Consider the following 21,658-nt stretch of genomic DNA (forward strand, 5'->3'; position numbering starts at 1 on the left):
CATTAGTTAATTATCAAAACGGTTGATAATTTGTGAGATTAAAAAAATGGATGTTGAAATTACCAATGAATTTGAAAGTCATTGGTAAATTTGAGAGGTAAAATCCCGTCTTTCTTTTTTAAAAGCCTCTTTTTTTTTAATTATTAACAAATTTCAAATCTATTATTAAACTCATGTGTATATATCTACAAATATCACCTTTTCTTTATTCATTTCATTCATTCAATTTTTTTTTCTCTACTATTTCAATTTTTATTCTTTTTTCTCACATTTCTTTATTTTTTTATCTGATTTTCTTTTGTTTTCTCTTATCATTTTTTTCTATTTTTTCTCATTTTCTTCTCTCTTCTCTCTTCATTTTCTTCTCTTTTCTCTCATTTTCTTCATTTTTTTTCTTCTCTATTTTTATTTTTACTATATATTTTGCATTTTTATTAATATAATTCATTTCATTTCCTCATTTTTTTTTCTTTATCAAATACCACTTTTTCTTCCCATTATAATGTATTTATAATAAGTATTAGTCATAAAATGAAAACATATTTATAATAAAAAAATAATTAAAAAAAATTAATCTACAAATAATATTAAAGTTTATTAGTTTTATTAAAAATAATTTTTCTTTTTTTTTATCAACGGACTGTAATATTTATTTATTATTTATTATTTTTCTCTCCATTTATCCACAGATTTCAAAATTTATTGGTAATACCAATGGAAAGGTTCAAATTATTAATGTACGGAGATAGAAGCAGGAAATTAGCTTAATTGATCCATAGAACAATGCATAAACAAAGCTATATATCCATTTGTTAGGATTATTCATTTCACATGGAACATTAATCTCATGTACAGGAAGGACATGAATATAACAATTACTAAAGAACTAAGGACTTTAATATTAATTACGTACCCTAGCTAGTTACTTCACATTGAAGCCCTAATACATCAACTTAGCACTTGAATCTAAAGACACATAGCCACAGATACTTTTTAAAAGTTTTTCGATTTTTACATCTAACTACACCAACCATTAATTATTTTTCTTGAGTCATACATGCGTGAGCTATTGGTTGAAGACAATTAAGCAAAGAAAGGAAGTTAGTTTTCAACTTTACAGCTTCACCAAATGGAGTCCAAATTAAATGGTTGCTCCTGCTGTACTGGTTGCTGCACTGTTTCTAAAACCTTGGAAGAAGAAGAAGAACCCTGGAAATTTGAACATAAATCAGTTCCAAACTGAGGAGTACTCACTTGCGTGAGAAATGAGTGATGATCACTACTACATGCAGCAGCAGAAGCTTCTCTTTGTTGATAGCTCCTCATCTGTAATGCCTTGAGAAGCAAGGAATTCATCGAAAGATTCGAACTTAGCAAGCTTGAAGGCCATGAGAGTGAGGATTGTTCTCTTGTTGCAGCCCAATTATGAATGTTCATGCTCATATTTACATTGGTTTCGTTGTTGTAACTACTTTGTGTTGGGATATTGTTGAACCCATTTGATGAATTCACAATGTTGTTTAGGTTTGGTAACTCAATATCTCCAAACTCATTGACTATAGAGTTTGTATCACATGGAGACCCTAGAGACTGTTGAGAGGATGCTGTTTGCTGTGGTTTTTTAGCTGCTGCTGAGCTCTTTTGGAATACCCTACAAACTACCCATTCCTCCTGCAAGAATTTCAAATCCAAGAGAAATTAGAGAAAATAGAGACAATGTATAAGGATTGAAAATGCTCAAGAGCTTGTCTGGTATAAATAAATTCTATAAAATTTTATAAAATTTATTTCTAACTCCACTTAAATCTTATAACAATTTATAGAATTTGCAAGTGATTTATATTTAAGATCATAAGTTATGTATCAAGAAAGGAGCCACACTTTGTCTTATATTAAAATATTTATTTTCTATTAATAAATAGGATTGCCAAGATTGTCAGCCTTAAGCGTTTTCAAGAAAACATTCAATCTAAAAGTTTAATCTTATATATAAGGATTCCAATAATAGTTATATATATATATATATATATATATATATATATATAACAATATTAAATATAAAAATTAATTTACAATTAAAGATTCATTTAAAATCAACCTTGGCTTATTTAGAATATTTCATGAGAAAAATCATAAAAAGAAAAAACTTTGACACAATAATAAATTCAAATGTTTTTTATTTTAAGTTTTGAAGTATTCAAGTGAATTCTTAAATGATTTCTTTTAAAATAAATAATTTATAAGAAAATATTTTAATTGAATTTTTATATAATAATTTTTATTTCTTTTAAAATAAATTTTTTAAAGTACAAAAAAAATTGAATTCCGTAATTTTAAATATGAAAATTGATCGAAAAGCAATTATTTGAATTGAATTTAATCAGAGAATAAGATTCTTTTACAAATGGGATGAAATTTGAAATATACCTTAGTGGGCTTGCAAGGATGTTTGCTTTCAAGTCTGTATTCATGCACAACCCAATTACTTTTCTCACCCCTTGGAGCTCTACCCTTGTAGAAGACTAGGGTTTTTTTCATACCCACCAGTTCTGCACCACGAAATATTTCCTTATCCTTCCCTGTGGTTTTCCAATACCCTGCCTCAGTAGCTCGATTTGTTCGAAGTCCTGTTGGGTATTTTCTATCTCTCAAGCTGAAAAAATACCATTCTTTCTCCCCCATGGAAGCCTTGCCTGAGCCAAATTTTATTTTTCTCACCAGTTTTATATATTTTCTATTCTTTTATCGTAAAATCATTAACAATAACAATCTTTGTACTCTAAAAGTCTTGGCATGCAACTAAATGATGTCATTAGAAATATATAATTTTTTATTATTCTATTTTATGAATTTTCAGAGCTAATTTTAGACGACTGCAACACTTCCTAATATTGGTGTCACAAAAAGTGAAGTAGAGGTGCATTTTAGACGAAGGAGGGGAACTTAATTCGAAACTTTTCTTTTATGTTTCATGTAGCTAATTAACTTAGACAGCACTTGGATTAAGAAATGAAACTTAACTTTACCTAAGTAATGAGTTTTAGTTCAATAGTACTGGAATCGTCTTTAATATTATGAAGTTTTGAGTTCGAGACTCTGTCAAAATCAAATAAAACGTAGAAACTTAAAATTTATAGTTAAAAGAAAATTAAGCTTATTTGTTTGAAAATTCTTTTGGTCTTATGTGATGAAAATCTTTTTCTTATTTTCTCAATTGTGTACAAAAACATTGGGTTAGAAAACAACGTATAGTGACATTAGCAGCAAAAACATAGACTATATTGAACTCCAAAGGAAATTTATCCAAGTGATAAATGTTGGTATTAATATAATTCCAACGAGCCAAAGAGACTCCAGCCATTGAGCGAGTAACCCAATAGTCAAGTGCCAAGAGATACGAGATTCAAATTCTGATACCTGAGGCTTTTATGTCGCAAATTAAAAGAAAGGAAAGCAATTAACTCAACCTTTCAACATGAACATGCGAAGAAATCACTCAACTTAAAAAGCTGTTAAGAAACTACTCAACTTAAAAATTTAATATTGTATGTAAAGACTCCAAGAATATATAGTTTTATATCTCTAATACACTCTAACACACAAGGGCTATCATGATTCGAATTCTGAATTATTTAGTTTATGAGACTGTGATATCCTGTCCAAAACCCACTCTATCTAAAAGATCAAGCTTGTAGACGAAGGTTTTAAAAATAGTTTTATATCTCTAACAAAACCTGCAAAGGCTGAGAATTTAACTAGCTATATAAACAGAAAGCATTCAAACTCCACACACACATGCAAAATAATAAAGCAGAAAAATGGAGAAGAAGAAGAAAGAGGTCTATACCTGGGAGATCCCAAGGTTCACATTTATTGAGATCAACATCTACAATAGCTTTAGACGTGAAACTAACATCAGAAACCTTTCGTGTTAGATAAAAAGTAATGAGCTCTGCATCTGTGGGATGGAATCTGAACCCTGGAGGAAGATTTTCCTCCATATTTTGTTCCCTCAAGATTCAAGAACTGATCAATGGTGGGCTGCAGTTAAGTGATATAATGTATAGTTATTGAAAGCAATTAAGCCCTAATGGCATCAGCAAGAAAGCATTATATTAAGGTTCTACGTCCTCCCCATAAATCACCCTTCAAGAAGAAGCAGCCATGGCTAGCTAACTAGTCCCTTTCTTTTATCTTGATAATTGCAGCTAACACTTTGACAAAGATGGTTCATGGACTTTTAATTTTACAATTAAAAAAACCGTCACTATATGCATAAATCACCCATTGACTATGAGGGCCAGAAGAAGAAATATGCTATAAAATATTAAAATAGGCATTAATTTATTAAAGAGACCAATTAATTTGATGATGAATGAATGGAAAAGTTTCCTGCACGAGGGTTGAGTCTTGTTTACACCTCAAATATACATTTTCTTCTATGATCCTGCCCAACCACCTTCACCCATTTCTACCCACCAAACACTAGTCCAATCACCACCTTCACTATTCTCAGTTACCGATATCTTTTTGACACTTGTTTGCTCCTTACATCATCTCTATTTCTCTCTCATTTAATATGTCCACATCACTGTATATTGGACTTTTTTTTTTCCACTAAATCATTATATGTGTACAAGTTTAATATTGATCACAATGATTGATAATATTTAATAAACATTTAAACATGTTCAGTGCCACATCCAATATGAAAAATATGAAAATTGATATATATAGCTTCGACTATAATTCAAACATGATATCTTATCGTTTTGAAGAAAACTTCAATATCCTCATTGATATATATATATATATAATGATGTAAAGTCAATTAAAATTTTTTTTTCTTATTTATAAAATCTACAAAATTAATTGAGATTGTGTATAATTTAAACCATAAAAAATTAAAATAAATGAAAAGAACAACTATGTAATTAATACAAGATAAAAATTAATAAAAAAAGTTATATTAGTATAATAATATTAATAGATTATATTAAATTACAATTTATTGATAACAAATTTAAATAAATTAATAATTTTTAATTATTTTCATTTATGAATAAAAAATTATTCTTAAAAAATAAAAAAAAATAGAAGGAAAACCAAATTAAGTGGAGTTGTTGGGACTTGGGGACCATCTATATATTTTTTGAATACATATTCTTTCAAAGCACAAAAACAAAGATTTTAATGTAAAATATTGAGCCGTTTCTTTTAATCTAGCATTCTCAAACTTAAAATAGATAAAAGATTAAAGTAAATTTGATGAGAATCAAGCTACATCCACAACAAAGGATTTCATCCAAGGTCCAATTACTAGGGCTAGAGCTAAATCACTTCAGAATTTAATTTGTGAAATCATAAGGAGCAAGGATTATAAGCTGGAATGGCATGAAGAAAAATGTAAAGGATTAAATTTGGTGAAAATTATGCTTAGAAGTGACCAGGTGTCATATGGAGCATTAGATTACATGGAATAACCTGTGGACATGCATGCACCAGATCCAACCCATGTACATGTATCTGCTGGCACCTTTTTCAAGGAATATTCCATCTGTTATAACCACTTCTCTTTTGGACTTAAATGCCCTTATTTGTCTTGCATTAAATTTACTTTTTGTAAGTTTTTAGTCTTTTGATAGATTAATTTTTGTTTGGACTTAAAGCTCCTACAATTTGTTACAAAAGTAGGGATATTTTTGCCTTTAGCTTTGAAGCCAAGAGGCTATAAATACAAGTGTAATGAGAGAGTAGAGCACACACTTGAATATTAATGAGAGATTGTTTCTGCTCCTCTAGTGAGTAAATTGGCTGTTGCCTTTGTTCTTGTGAAGCTCATTAACTTGCTGAGATTCTATCTTGCAAGGTTTAATGTGCATAATATTCTTGGTTTATTCATTCTCCATATGAATTAGGTCAAGAATCCCATTTACGATATTTTCTTTGAATTACACAACAATCGATTGTCTTTGGTTCAAAGATTCAAATTCATACATCTTGATTTGGTGCTTTCCATATTGTTCATTTAATTCTTGAATGTGGGTTTTCAAGTTACCAATTACTTGAAGGTTCACATCGCTTTGGTATCGAGCAAAGGGCGTCCAAACAAGGTAGATTCTCTATTTGCTTTTATTCTTTGTGTTTCTTACCTTCTTCATATTTCTTTGTTTGGCTCTTGGGGTTTAGTTGGACTGTTTGTTTAAAAATTTGTTTTGTTGGGTTTGTCTTAGGGTTTTGGGTTAATCAAGCTGAAGCGATTATTCTAGCCATCCATTTTGCTTCCTTCATTTTGATATTAAGCATGAGAGATTATCTGGTTCAATGAGTTTGACTTACCAATTTGGCCTGCTGTACGACATTATTTGGGTGTATTTAAGACGTTGGGTGTAAATTTTGGGGTTGTTTGATATCGTTTACTGCTTGAACCAATATTTTGTGGCACAGATCAAATTATGTTCACATAGCAAATAAAACAATAAATTACTGAAAATTTACAATGTGTTTATACCCCATATCAATAGATCCAATATTAAATTTAAGATTAAAATTCATCCGTTTGTGTGGGGAACCAAAATTTTCAGAGAATCGATCAAAATAAGTTCACATAGCAAATATACCAGAAATTTCTGAAAATTTACCAAGTGTTTATACCCCATATCAGTAGTTCCCAAATTAAATTTCAGCTTAAAATTCATCCGTTTGTGTGGGAAACCAAAATTTTGCGTGAACACGATCAAATTAAGTTCACATAGCAAATCAAACTGAAATTCCTGAAAATTTACAGGCCATTTTTGCCACATTTGAGCTATTCTCAAATTAAATTTGAGCTCAAAATTTAATCGTTTGTGTGGGGAACCAAAATTTTATGCGAACACGATTATATTTGATTTACATAGTAAGTCTGTCAAGAAAAGCGTGAAATTCTTGAAGCAATTGGTCCGGCTTGGGTGGCATATGCCTACTCAATTTCAGATCAAAAAACACACAGTTGCTTGGTGATCCTAAATTTATGAAATTCTTGGTGTATAGTGTGAAGCTGGTAATTGTGATAAGTTGGTGGCAAACTTGGATATTTAAGCTTAATATCTCTACTTTAGGTTGTCTCTTTTCCATCTTACTACTCTTTTATTTTGGTGTCTTCTTTCTTGATTCCTATTGCATTACATTTCCATACTTGAGCTATATTTTCTTGACTTCTTGAATCACATTATTGTTTTCTTGATTACTCGTTTTGATCCGTCACGTTCAAGAATTTTATTGTGTGTTAAATTTTTGTGGGTACAGTCTTGGTTTGAGTTACTTGAGTTTGATAAGAACTTGTGGACATAGCCAAGAGAGGTAAAAGGCACAGAGTGGTGAGTTCATAAGAGGAAAAAGCCTTGTTGAGTTAAACACGAGTAGAGTGTCCTCTGTTGAGTGTAAACACGTAAGGGAGTGAGTGAGGTGTTTTCTTTACACTAACCATTTTCTTGCAGTGCGAAAACATGTCTAGAAGGGGTGATGGTAGTGAGGGCAAGGTGAAAATCCATTCTACATGCAGTGTCAGGACAACAATTTGAAAGAATGAATGTTGTGTGCAATGAAATCATAGATAGGTTGGAAAGATTGGAGCAAAGAGATAGGCAAAATGAGAGAAGGCCAAATAGGAGGGATCTTGTACCTCCAGTAGTTGAATCTGATGAAGTTGAGGTTGATAACTATGATTTTGAGGTTGAAAGACCTAGGAGGGGTAGATATGAGAGAAGAGTGAAGATAGGAGGAATGGCGATAGGAGGATAATAAGAGACTAAATAGAGAGGAATATGGTAGATGACAATAACAAAAGTATTAAAATAAGCATCCCTACTTTCCAAGGGAAAAATGATCCTGATGTGTATCTTGAATGGGAAAGGAAGGTAGAAGTGTGTTTGATTGTCATCACTATTCAGAGGAAAAGAAAGTAAAGTTAGCAGAGAGAATTTCTCGATTATGCTTTGGTATGGTGGGATCAAGTGTTGATTAGTAGAAGGAGAAATTATGAGCAATCAATTGCAACCTGGGTGAGATGAAAACTATAATGAGGAAGAGATTTGTTCCTAGTCATTACTATAGAGAGCTACATCAGAGGTTACAAAAATTGACTCAAGGTTCTAAAAGTGTTGAAGATTATCATAAAGAAATGGAAATTGCTATGATTAGAGCAAATGTAGAGGAGGATAGAGAAGCCACCATGGCTAGATTCTTGAATGGGCTAAACAAGGAGATTGCTCATATTGTTGAGTTACATCACTATGTTGAGTTGGAGGATATGGTCCACATGGCTATGAAGGTAGAAAGGCAACTTAAAAGCAAGTCAAAATTTGGAGGAAATGCAGATACTTCTTCATCTTGGAAGTCTAACTGGAAGAAGGAGGATAGGGAAAAGGCTTTTAGCAACTATAAGAAAAATGAGGATAAGGATAAGGAAAAGAAGGCGGAGAAGAAATTTGTAGAAAGTAAAGGAAAGGAGGTTGCAACTACTACCCGAAATAGAGACGTGAAGTGTTTTAGGTGTTTGGGCAGTGGACACATAGCTTCTCAATGCCCTAACAAGAGAGTCATGGTCATGAGAGAAAATGGTGAGATAAGAACTGAGGAGGAAATTGTGAGTGATTCCACATCTTCAGGGAGGAGGATGCAGAGGTAGAATATCTTTGTTGAAGGAAGTGCTCTAGTGATTATGAGAGCATTAAATACTCAAGTAAAGGAGGATGTTGGTGATGAATTGCAAAGAGAAACAATTTTTCATACAAGGTGTCTTATCCAAGACAAAGCTTGTAGTGTCATCATTGATGGGGGAAGTTGTGCCAATGTTGCTAGTACTATTTTGGTGCAGAGATTAAGGTTGAGGACTTCGAAACACCTAGACCCTATAAATTGCAGTGGTTGAATGAATGTGGTGAGGTGAAAGTAACAAACGAGTCTTGATTTCCTTTGCAATAGGAAAGTATCAAGATGAGGTTATGTGTGACGTGGTTCCAATGCAAGTGGCCATTTTTTACTTGTCCTAAGATGGCAATTTGATAGAAATGTGATCCACTATGGTTATTAAAATTGGTATTCTTTTGAAATGAATGGAAGGAAAATCTTTTTGGCTCATATGACACCAATACAGATTTATGAAGACCAAACAAGGCTTAAGCAAGCAATGGGTGAGGAAAAATCAAGAGTGGCGAAAGAGAGCAGAGAAGAAAAGAAGGAGTGAAAAGAAATTGAGTGAAAATGTTGTGAGTGAGCAAGACAAGGGTGGTTGTGAGGAAAGAAAAGAGAGTAAAGAAAACATTCCAAGAGTGCTTGAAAAGGTGAATCTTCAGCGCAAAAGGAGAGTATGCGGAAAGAGGAGAGAAAATTAAGCTTGTATGCTAAAGAAAGAGATGTGAGGAATGCCATGTTTGCCAACAAGCAAATGTTATTAATTGTGTTTAAGGACTCTTGTTTATCCACATCGACCTTGACCCCAATTTGCCTAGTGTTGTTGTCTCCCTTTGCAGAATATGAGGATGTACTACGAGGAGATGCCACTGGACTACCACCTATTCGAGGGATTGAGCACCAGTTGATTTTGTACTGGAGCGATTATTCCCAACCGTCCACCTATAGAAGTAACCACTCAAGAAACCAAAGAATTACAAAGGCAAGTTGAGGAATTGCTAGCTAAGGGATATGTGAGAGAAAGTATGAGCCCTTGTGTTGTACCGTCCTTTTGGTACCAAGAAAGATGGCACATGGCGCATGTGTGTGGATTGTAGGGCGGCCAACAAAATCATCAGAAAGTATCGCCATCCTATATCTAGATTGGATGATATGTTGGATGAACTTTGTGGTGCTTGTGTTTTTACCAAAATTGACTTGAAAAGCGGATATCATCAAATTCGCATGAAAGTAGGTGATGAATGGAAGATCGCATTTAAAACAAAACATGGACTATATGAGTGGTTAGTGATGCCTTTTGGGCTAACTAATGCTCCTAGCACTTTTATGAGATTGATGAATCATGTGTTGCGTGCTTTTATTGGAAAATTTGTTGTTGTTTATTTTGATGATATATTGGTTTACTGATGAGGCATGAATGAACATATGCCTCATTTCAGTGCTGTATTCGCTGTGTTAAGAAAGGAAAAATTAGATGCTAACTTGAAGTCATGTTCATTTTGCATGGAAAAGGGTGTCTTTTTAGGATTGGTAATTAGTGCTAACGGTGTTGAAGTTGATGATGAAAAAATTAGAGCTATTAGAGACTGGCCCATTCCAAAGATCGCATCCAAGTACGTAGTTTTCATGGACTAGCTAGTTTCTATAGAAGATTTATTAAGAATTTGGTACCATTGCAGTACCATTGAATGATCTTGTCAAAAGAATGTTAATTTTGTTTGGGAACAGAAACAAGATGATGCTTTTCACAAAATTAAAGAGATGTTATGTTCCGCTCTGTGTTGGCTTTACTGATTTTTCTAAAACTTTTGAGATTGAGTGTGACACATCGGGAATAGGTATTGGAGCCGTTTTAATGCAGGAAAAGAGACCAATAGCATACTTTAGTGAGAAGCTTAATGGAGCGACTTTAAACTATTCTACATATGACAAGGAGTTGTATGCATTGGTACGTGCCTTGGAAACATGGCAACATTACCTTTGGCCAAAGCAATTTGTCATCCACACGGATCATGAGTCATTGAAGCATATCAAGGGGCAAAATAAGTTGAGTAGGCGTCATGCAAAATGGGTTGAGTTCCTTGAGACCTTCCCATATGTGATTCAATACAAACATGGGAAAGAAAATGTGGTCGGTGATGCCTTATCTCGAAGGTATAACCTTCTTGCCCTTCTTGATGCAAAGTTATTAGGATTCGAATATGTGAAAGAATTATATCTGTGAAGATGATGACTTTGCTAGAGTGTATGCAGACTTGTGAAAAGAATGCTTTTGAGAAGTTTTATAGGCATGATGGATATTTGTTTAGAGAAAATAGATTGTGTGTGCCTAAGAGTGCCATGCGTGAATTACTTGTGAATGAGTCTCATCTTTGGTGGATTAATGGGTCATTTTGGTGTTGCCAAAACTTTAGATGTATTGAAGGAACATTTTCTTGGCCGAATATGAAAAGAGATGTTGAAAGAGTATGTGCTAGGTGCATTGTGTGTGCTAAGGCTAAATCTAGAGTTTTGCCACAAGGTTTGTATACACCTTTGCCTACCCCTAGTGATCCTTGGGTTCATTTGTCTATGGATTTTGTGTTGGGATTACCTAGGTCTAAACAAGGCCATGATTCAATTTTTGTTGTTGTTGTGAGTTTTCAAAAATGGCACATTTTATTCCATGCCATAAAACTGATGATGCTACAAATGTTGCAAATTTATTTTTTAGAGATATTGTTAGGTTGCATGGCATACCTAAGAGTTTAGTTAGTGATAGGGATGTTAAATTCCTTAGTCACTTTTGGAAGGTTTTGTGGGGAAAATTGGGCACCAAGTTGTTATTTTCCACCACTTGTCACCCACAAACCGATGGTCAAACTGAAGTAGTAAATAGGACACTAACTACTCTTTTGCGTCTTTGTGGTTAAGCAAAATTTGAAGTCATGGGAAGATTGCATTCCACTTGTTGAATTTGCATACAATAGAAATGTGCATTCTTCTACTAGCTATTCTCCATTTGAAATTGTGTATGGTTTCAATCCTTCAACTCCTTTGGATCTTTTACCTTTGCCTGTGAGCAGGCTTGCTAGTTTAGATGGAAAAAGAAAAGCGAGAATTGGTGAAGAAAATCCATGAACAAGCCAAGCTTCAAATTGAAAAGAACAATGAAAAATATGCTAGTCAAGCCAACAAAGGAAGGAAGAAAGTCACATTTCAACCGGAGATTGGGTATGGGTTCACTTGCGCAAAGAAAGGTTTCCCTCTCGAAGGAAATCAAAATTACAATCAAGATGTGATGGACCTTTCCAAGTCTTGACCAAAATTAATGATAACGCTTACAAAATAAACACCGCCGGTGAGTATAATGTCGGTGCCACCTTTAATGTTGCTGATTTATCTCCTTGTGTTGATGCGAGGAGCAGTTCGAGGGCGAATCCTTTTTGAGCGGAGGAATGATGAGAATCAAGCTACATCCACAACAAAGGATTTCATCCAAGGTCCAATTACTAGGGCTAGAGCTAAATCACTTGAATTTAATTTGTGAAATCATAAGGAGCAAGGATTATAAGTGGAATGGCATGAAGAAAAATGTAAAGGATTAAATTTGGTGAAAATTATACTTAGAAGTGACCAGTGTCATATGGAGCATTAGATTACATGGAATAACTGTGGACATGCATGCACCGATCCAACCCATGTACATGTATCTGCTGGCACCTTTTTCAAGGAATATTCCATCTGTTATAACCACTTCTCTTTTGGACTTAAATGCCCTTATTTGCTGCTGCATTAAATTTACTTTTTGTAAGGAGTTTTTAGTCTTTTGATAGATTAATTTTTGTTTGGACTTAAAGCTCCCTACAGCTGTTACAAAAGTAGGGATATTTTTGTTTTTAGCTTTGAAGCCAAGAGGCTATAAATACAAGTGTAATGAGAGAGTGGAGCATACACTTGAATATTAATGAGAGATTGTTTCTGCTCCTCTAGTGAGTAAATTGGCTGTTGCCTTTGTTCTTGTGAAGCTCATTAACTTGCTGAGATTCTATCTTGCAAGGTTTAATGTGCATAATATTCTTGGTTTATTCATTCTCCATATGAATTAGGTCAAGAATCCCATTTCTGATATTTTCTTTGAATTACACAACAATCTGATTGTGCTGGTTCAAAGATTCAAATTCATACATCTTGATTTGGTACTTTCCATATTGTTCATTTAATTCTTGAATGTGGGTTTTCAAGTTACCAATTACTTGAAGGTTCACATCAAAATTTTAAATCCCAGATTAAATGATGACCACTATCTGCTATAATTATTTGCATGTATTTATCAATATTGAGCGAACTCCTATATATTATTAGTCTCAAATATATATATATATATATATATATATGATTGGATGAATTTTTCTTATTTAAATCCAGTCTATCGTAAACCCAAAATATAAAATATATTATGAAATTTACCTGTTAAATACATAGGTCTTATCTATTTATGTTTGGGTAATAATAAACTAGATTTAGGTAAGAATTTTTCTTAATAGGATAATCCAATTATTATATTGTGATGTATTATACAATTAATAATCTTAATTAGATCAATCAATAATAGAAATGTCTTACTTCCCTATTAAGTGGTAATTATATTTAAATGTTTTAATTTTAAATTATTTATCTCAATTTTTAATATTAGGAGAACTGTAGTAGCAGAATATAGATTTTAGAGTGATAAATTGTTATTTGGGTTCATTTTATTATCCACAACAAAATATATTGATTATAAACTTCCATTTTAAGTTTTTTTATTAACAAAATTTAAAATTTTCTAAATTAATTTTAAGATTTGGGTATAATACTCACAATTTTAAAAGTTGAGATATGTTATCCAAAATTAAAACCAGAGGTGGAGCCAGTAATTTGAGTCAATGAGGTCAATAAAATTTTATTTTGCTTAATTTAAAAAAAATATATTGTATATAATAATAAACTGTCTATTGAGAAAAAGATATAATAATGTATATAAATATATAACAATGACTGAATAGAAAAAATAATTTTATAAAATATAAATTCTCACTATAATTTTAAATTTACAATTGCTTTTCATGAGTTTTCATTTTTTGAAAGCATTATTTGATTACTTTATTATTAATACTATTAAAAATATTTTTTAATATATTACAATTAAATAATTATGCAACTCGATTATTTAACTGAGTCTTCATAATTTTCATTGCAGGAAATACTCTTTAATACCTGTAATTGCAAAAGATAATATCAACACTAATTTCACTCCCTAACAAACTAATCAATACACTAGATTTTTAATATATTACATGTCAATTACTAAAACAATAAGTAGAATAATTATTATTCTAAATGTTAATTATTATTATTATATAACAAGCACAATAATTGTCAAAAGGATAAGTGAATTTATTAATTATAACAATAATTTTAACACTTGCAATTGGGATAAATTTAAAGGGTTGTCCTTGTACTTTAGGAGTTGTAATAGAATCACCCCTAAACTTAAAAATATAACGTAAAACCCATTAAATTTTGAAATTTTATATAGTAAAATCCTTTTTATTCTCAATAGCTGGTTTATACAATCCAGAATAACAATGACGTGAATAATTCTCTCTCCTATATGTGATAGTAACAAAATTAATTATGATTTTTTTCACAAATTAACCATAAAATAATCTCAACTATATGAGATAATAAAGCACTAGATATAAAACAACTTATTAGAGGGACTCTGCCTTCAAAAACTAACAATAATCATTCACTTTATCGTTATTTTAGATTGTCCATATTAACATTTTATTTATTAGGAATCAAAAGAATTTCACTGCATAAAATTTTAAAATTCAATGAGTTTTATATTATATTTTTAATATTAAGGACGACTCTGTTATAACCCCTAAAGTTCAAGGAGGGCTATTGAAATTTATCCTTTGCAATTGTAACGGTAATATCAATGCTAATTTTACTAGCTAATTTTTGTATATTACATGTCAATTATTAAAATGGTAAATAAAATAATTATTAATCTAAATGCTAATTATTATTATTATATAATACGTATTATAATTGTCAAAATAATAAGTGAATTCATTAAATATAATAATATTTTAATGGAAAAAAATTATTCTATTTTTATTTTTAAATTGAGTGGGTCAGTTGACTCACTCTTCATAAGCTTATAAATCCACTTGATTAAAATATTTGGATATAATTGTCAATTAATAAAAAAAAATTGACATTTTTTATCCAATAATATGCCACTTAACTAATAATTATATATGTAGATGGTACAATTGAAATAATATATGCAAAAGTTTTGAATATATTAAACCATGTAATTAGTACTAATATGAAATTTTATATACCTTTTGTGAGAATGGTATAGATAGGTCACTAGTCCAATTTTATTGGAGCATAAAAATTAATAAAATTAATAAATTATTTAGAAAAATGATATTTCAAGATCTTTCAAGGTAGTTAAGCTGAAACAACACTAGCCAGCAGTATTGAGCTTGTGATATTGTCTAAAAATCATTGTCTCTCTAAAATTTTTCTTTTACTGTATCGGACAATGTAATATATTTTCCTTGCTACACATGACATATAACACCACTAGGGGAGGGGAGTTTTCGGTTTAAACTGAAAAATCAAACCGAACAGATTCAATTCGGTTTTATCAGTTCGATTTTAAAATCAATCGGTTCGGTTCGGTTTATAATTTTGATAATTTCAATTATCGGTTCGGTTCGGTTATTTTCATAAATAAAAAATCGAACCGAACCGAAATTATTAATATATATAGGAAATCAAAGAAAATCAAATCAAATCGAATCGAATCGAACCAAACCAAAATCAAAGAAAACCGAACCGAACCTTAAGATTTTTGAGTTTTGATTTCTAATTTTTTTTTTGTTTTTATGTTTTATTATTTAGATTTAATGTTAAAAATATAAAATTTTATAAATTTCGGTTTGATCAGTTTAAAACCGAACTGAACTGATATTTATCGATTCAATTCGATTTGATTTTCTCTTATTAATCGATTTGATTCGATTTTTAAAATTTTTTATTTTCGATTTTTGGTTTTATCGGTTCAGTTCAGTTTGAAACCGAACCGACCATTTGCACACCCCTAAACACCACCTAGTGTAGAATCTGGAGAAAATTTGTCTCTCAAATTTCTTCAAACTTTCACCAGTTTAAGCTTTTAAATTACACCAAAATCATATCCACTTAATTCTTATTTTTAAATAACATTAAAACTTAACAAAAACATAAAAATTTTAAAAAGCAAATATAAAATATTACAATTAAAAAATTAACTAAAATCAAAGACTAAAATGCTATAAAATATTAAAATTAAAGGGTAAAATGAATGCACAATAATCGTAAAATGTCTATATAAAATATGTCTATCAAAATGACACTCCAAAATCTTTCAAGGGTGCTCCTATTGTATTGTTCTTTTTTTTTTAATATATGTAGATAAAGATTACTAGGAGTGGTTAAAATGGTCACCAACCCTCAAGACCGTACCTTTAATTTCTATCCTAACTAGAACTTCCATGTATGTTTCTTGCATTGGAGCTTCTAGAATCTCATCCGTATGTAATTCCTACACAAGTCCTCTCCCTCTCTGTTATAAATATACTAAAATATATTAATTCTTACATTCTAACTTGCAAATTTTAAGTTTAAATTGAATAATTTATTAATATAATTTTTATTATTTTTTAATTAAAAAGTAGTTTAAATTCTTAATTAGTGTTTTTTTTAGATAAATGTAAAGATTCGAGTTTAAATTCCATTCTCAACCCAAAAGTTTTGAAAATTAAATTTTTTCTATAGCATGTGTTTTTTCAATATATATATATATATATATATATATATATATATATACATTGTTTGCCCCTCCCCTAAAATTTAAAAAATAAAATTTTTATCTATAAATTTTATCGTATTTCAAAAAAAATATGCCTTTCCAATATTTTTGTCTTTCTATAAATTTTATTCATAGTTTTATATTATTTAATTTTATTTTCTTAATTTTTTATATTTTTATTTTAATCCCTATAGTTTTAACAAAATGTTTTAATATTTACTTTTAGTTCCCCGATGGTGAATTTCTAGTTCTACCCTTGACTCTCAATATTTTTGAAGTGGAGGAAAATCAACTAAACCATCCTTATTAATTGACGTTTTAGCACTCCTTTACATTATATATATATATATTTTTATAATTAATTTCAACAATGACTCAAATTTGAAATTTTATAATATTAGAGATAACTTTAATATCATTAAATTAATGCTTATTGTGCTCCTTTGTCTTATATTAATAATGGATTTTGCATTAAAATACATATAAATGTGTTTCTCCATAAATTTAATTTTATTTAATTTATACGTGTTAAAAATACATATAGTCTTTTATCCCGTGTTAACTGAATTGTGAATATGTCAGGATGATCAATAATTACATCATTGTGCAAAATCCGATGTCGTCACTAAGAATGATAGAAAGAAACATTAATTAATTATTTAGATTCATTTCACGATAATTTAAGATATAAAATATATAATGAAACTTATTTATTAAATATATAAATATTTTATATTTATATTTTGAGTTCAAAATCAATAAAATTTAGATAAAAATCTTTCAATATATATACGCACATAGCAATTTTGCCCTTCTAGCTAATTAATAAATTATTTCTTAAATAATTGGCCCGAATTTATTTATATGCTAAAAATAGATTTAATATATGGAGTATAAAAATTAATCCATTATATATATATATATATATATATATATATATATATATATATATATATATATATATTAATACTTTTAAAAGGGCAACTTAAAAATTATCTTCATGACTTAGGGAAAAAAAAGTTAGAAAGAGTTGAATGATGTGAAAGAAGGTAAATGATAAAAAAAAATAAAATTTAATTATGAAATTTGAGAATAAAATGAGTAATTAATTTTGTGTTTATATTTTAGTTTTTTCATTTTTTTAGTTTTATCCTCTGATTTCTTAAAAAAAAAAAATTATTATAGTTTTATGTATTTCTTTTAAGTAGACAAATCTATTTTATAAAATTAATTTTTTTCACTCTTAATTTTTGTTGTAAATATAATAACACATAAAAAAAAAATTAATAATTTGTATCATAATTTTAAAGTTTTTATTAATTTTAATGATCAAGTAACTTGTTATAATTATGATTGATCTTTGAAATTATTAAAAACCATATTATTAAAATCATGTTATTGTGATTGTTATATATGAACTTTTCTCAAATTTTACTTTTATTGTAATATTTATAAGTTATCTTTTTAGTTAGATTTTCCCTTATTATGCTAACAAGAAATACTAATTATAATTTCAATTTTAGAGTACAGAAAAAACTAATTTTTAGTTTGATAGTCAAACAATTTCTCAAATATATTGTTGTCTTACGTCTTTGATTTAACTAGTTAACACTTTGACATAAGACATTGTTGTGTTATCATTTATGATATATTAAAAAGTAAAGCTAAATAAATTTTATCTATAAAATTATGTTAAACATGAATTATATAGAATTTAATTGAATTTCATATTTTGACATTAATTTTAATTATAGTAACACATTAAAGGAAATCAAATATAATTTCTTATTAAACGACATTAGGGAAAATATTCATTTTAATTTTAATTCTGAAATTTAAATGGAGCAAGCTTTTATACAATATTTAAAAAAAAGAAAAAGAAAGTTTGCCCTTTAATCTCAAATTTTGACTTCCCAACTAGTTAATGCACAATTGTTTTTTTCAAAAAAAATATTGACATATATATAAGGACTAGAAATTTTCCATATATATTCAATTGAAATGAAAAATATACTCATTATTATTATTATTATTATTATTATTATTATTATTATTATTATTATTATTATTATTATTATTATTATTATTATTATTATTATTATTATTATTATTATTATTATTATTTCTCTTTAATTTAACTATAAATATGATCTGAAACAGTACAAAATCAATATATATATATATATATATATTTCATATTGAACCATAGTTAGTGCTTTCTATTTTTTTTTTCAGTATGATATCTTAATAAAGTATGATATTTTCTTTTTAAAAAAAATTTATAATTTTATTATTAAATTTTAACTTCTTTAAAATATAATAATATTGCCTTTAAAAAATATAATAACATTAGAAATCTATTGAAATTAACATTTTAATAATTACAAAAATAATTTAAAATGAATAAAAAAACTAATTAGTAGATAAAACAAAAATATATAGACATCTAAATAATGTAATTTTTAAAATAGAAAGATCAAATAGTTAATTTTATTAAAATAAAAAAAATAAATAATAATTTTTCCAATACGTAAATGCACTTGTGTTTTTATCTAATCTTAAGGAGTTTTTTGTAAATTACTCAAAATATTTTTTAATTCTTTTTGAGAGAAAAATAAAATTATGAGGGAGAAATCATTGTTTTCATTGTTATTCTCTCAATTTTAATGAAAACCAAAGTGAGGTTTTAATAGATAATTTCCTTATATTTTTTTTTATAAGCAACTTGAAATTGAAATAAAAGTAAGAACATGAAAACCTGGCTTTCCTTATCATTTCTTCTCTCATATTAAACTTTCAAACAAGGGACAGCACTTATGACATCATCGTTTTCTATCACTCTCTATCCCTCCATTTGAATGGAGTGCGAGTGAATTGTAATATTATTGAGTATTCACCACAAAACATTTTTTAAAAATCCTATTAGAAATTTTGCATAAAAGGAAATTCTATATATATTAAAGTTGATTTGTTTTACGGAAAATAACTTATGTGTGAAAAATATTTTTTTATGAAAAATATTTTTTATAGAAATATTTTTCATGAAAATATTTTTCATTATTTGGTTGCATTGTTAAACTAGTGATATGTGATTATATCATACATGTATAAGTTGTCAAATTCAGGAAAGTGACTTCCTCTTTTGACAAACAAGCAATTCTTTAAAAAATATTTAGCTTTTCCTTTGACTAGATAAATATTTTTAATTAACTCATTTTTCTTAGTGTTCTAAATATTAGAAAATGAAAAAAAAAATTTCCACAGAACAGAGCCTTAATTAAGATTGCTTGTGACTAAAATAAGTAATCCTAAACCAGAGTAAGACAGCACCATCTGCCGAAAAACTTAGTAGCCAAGTTAGGGACAAGAAGCAAAAATAAAGAAATTTAATTTGTTTGATTAGAGAGAGAGAGAGAGAGAGAGAGAGGGAGAGCGCCCCCACCTTCCTTTCCTTTTAGAAAGGCTCTTTATCTCACAAGAGGCAAAGAATACACTCCATCTACACAGCAGTCAAGCTTGGGCACTAAGCTGATCACCCTGCTTCTCATCAACCATTTCTTAATAATTAATTAATTATTTCATAAATATATATATTATATTATTTCATGATCTCCTTTTTATAAAGTTTTTATTTATTTAGTTTATTATTAATTCTTTTGGAAAGCAGCAGCCATGCATATGCGTGTTGCAAGGTTTTGGTTTCTTTTTTTTTTTTTTTTTTTTTTTTGTTTGGGTTTGTATACCATTTTCAGATGGGATAGGGTTCTTTTTTTTCTTGCAGAATAGGATTTTCAGCTTTAATCGTTCACTATCATACAAGGTTTATGTACTCTTTTATGCAAAGTGCATTCCTAACGATTCGTATATGGTTTGTTCTTCGATCTAATGCAGCATATGCTAATGATCAAATTCCATCTGCCGATTGGGTTTGCGTAAATTTTAAAATTATTAATTCGTTATAGCAGCCGCACAAATTTAAAGTACACATATTTGCAATCATATAATATAGGAAAAGAGAAGAATACAATTACTCAAAATTTTCAAACTCTAACTCTAGTGTATTTTCGAATATTTTACAAATCTAATATAAAGGCAAAAAAATACAATATTTATACTAGTCTATATTGTCTTATGCTCTCCATTACCATTACAGAACTCACTTTTATTCCGATCAGGTCGCAGCAGCACGAAAGTTTTCGAATCGGGTTAAAATTTGAATCTATAAAGATATATTTAAAATTTAAGTCACATAAAATAATATTAATTATTATGCAAAATAAAAAATATTTATTCTTATATTAACATTTTAAATAAAAGATACATATATTAATGATTTTGTTATAGCAGGCACGCAAATTTCAGGCATATATACAATTACAATTACACAATATAGAAAAAATAAGAAGAATAATGTAGAATTTACGTGGTTCGATCATAAGGTCTACATCCACGAGTAAAACAAGATAAAAAAGTTTCACTATAATTAAAAAAAATAAGATACAATCACTCAGAGCTCTTAAACCTTTCCGAATATTTCATAAATCTATTATAAATGGCAGAATATTACAATATTTATACTACTCTATCGGTCTGTGCCCTCCATTATTACCATGAACCTCACTTTTTATTCTAATCAAGTCGTAGCATGAAAATTTTTTAATCAGATCAAAATTCGAATCCATAAAAATATATTCAAAATTCAAATTACATAAAATAACATTAATTTTTATGCAAAATAAAAAAAGAATATTTGTTTGTATATAAAAATTTTCAATAAAAGATACATGCATTAATACAAAAAAAAAATCGAGAGGTTACAACTTTAAAATAATAGTCAATCACCAAGTTATTATTAGTTTAGTAGAGTTATTTATTTAGTTTGAAATAATATTTAGTATTAGTCTGAGAGGGTATATCTTTTTTATTTTAATCTATAATTATTCAGAAAATAAATTTGATATAATCATAAAAAATATCGGAAATATTTAAAGAGAATGACAATAATCAGAATTTGAATTTTTAACCTCCTATAAATTTAGCATTCATCCACCTTTTAAATAATATTCAAATCACCCGGTTATTAATTTA

General features: G+C 28.8%; 1 protein-coding gene across 1 annotated transcript; it reads right to left on the reverse strand.

Annotated features, from left to right (window-relative positions):
- Positions 1-793: 793 nt before the first annotated feature.
- Positions 794-4,158, reverse strand: LOC110662426 (NAC domain-containing protein 92-like). The gene is made up of 3 exons (XM_021821377.2): positions 3,848-4,158; positions 2,428-2,693; positions 794-1,671 (listed from the first exon to the last, which is right to left on the reverse strand). Exons 1-3 carry the CDS (start codon positions 3,999-4,001, stop codon positions 1,123-1,125), a joined length of 969 nt encoding a protein of 322 aa, XP_021677069.2. The 5' UTR covers positions 4,002-4,158; the 3' UTR covers positions 794-1,122.
- Positions 4,159-21,658: the final 17,500 nt, after the last annotated feature.

This window comes from Hevea brasiliensis, chromosome 9 (genome assembly GCF_030052815.1).
Source record: "Hevea brasiliensis isolate MT/VB/25A 57/8 chromosome 9, ASM3005281v1, whole genome shotgun sequence".
Taxonomy (NCBI): Eukaryota; Viridiplantae; Streptophyta; class Magnoliopsida; order Malpighiales; family Euphorbiaceae; genus Hevea; species Hevea brasiliensis.

What these genes read in the sequence shown, in the direction of transcription:
- LOC110662426 (XM_021821377.2), bottom strand. Translation starts at nt 4,001, where the DNA reads ATGGAGGAAAATCTTCCTCCAGGGTTCAGATTCCATCCCACAGATGCA. An exon ending in TGAACCTTGGGATCTCCCAG is followed by an intron (nt 2,694 to 3,847) that starts GTATAGACCTCT and finishes AATTTGGCTCAG; the next exon opens with GCAAGGCTTCCATGGGGGAG. An exon ending in ATCCTTGCAAGCCCACTAAG is followed by an intron (nt 1,672 to 2,427) that starts GTATATTTCAAA and finishes AAATTCTTGCAG; the next exon opens with GAGGAATGGGTAGTTTGTAG.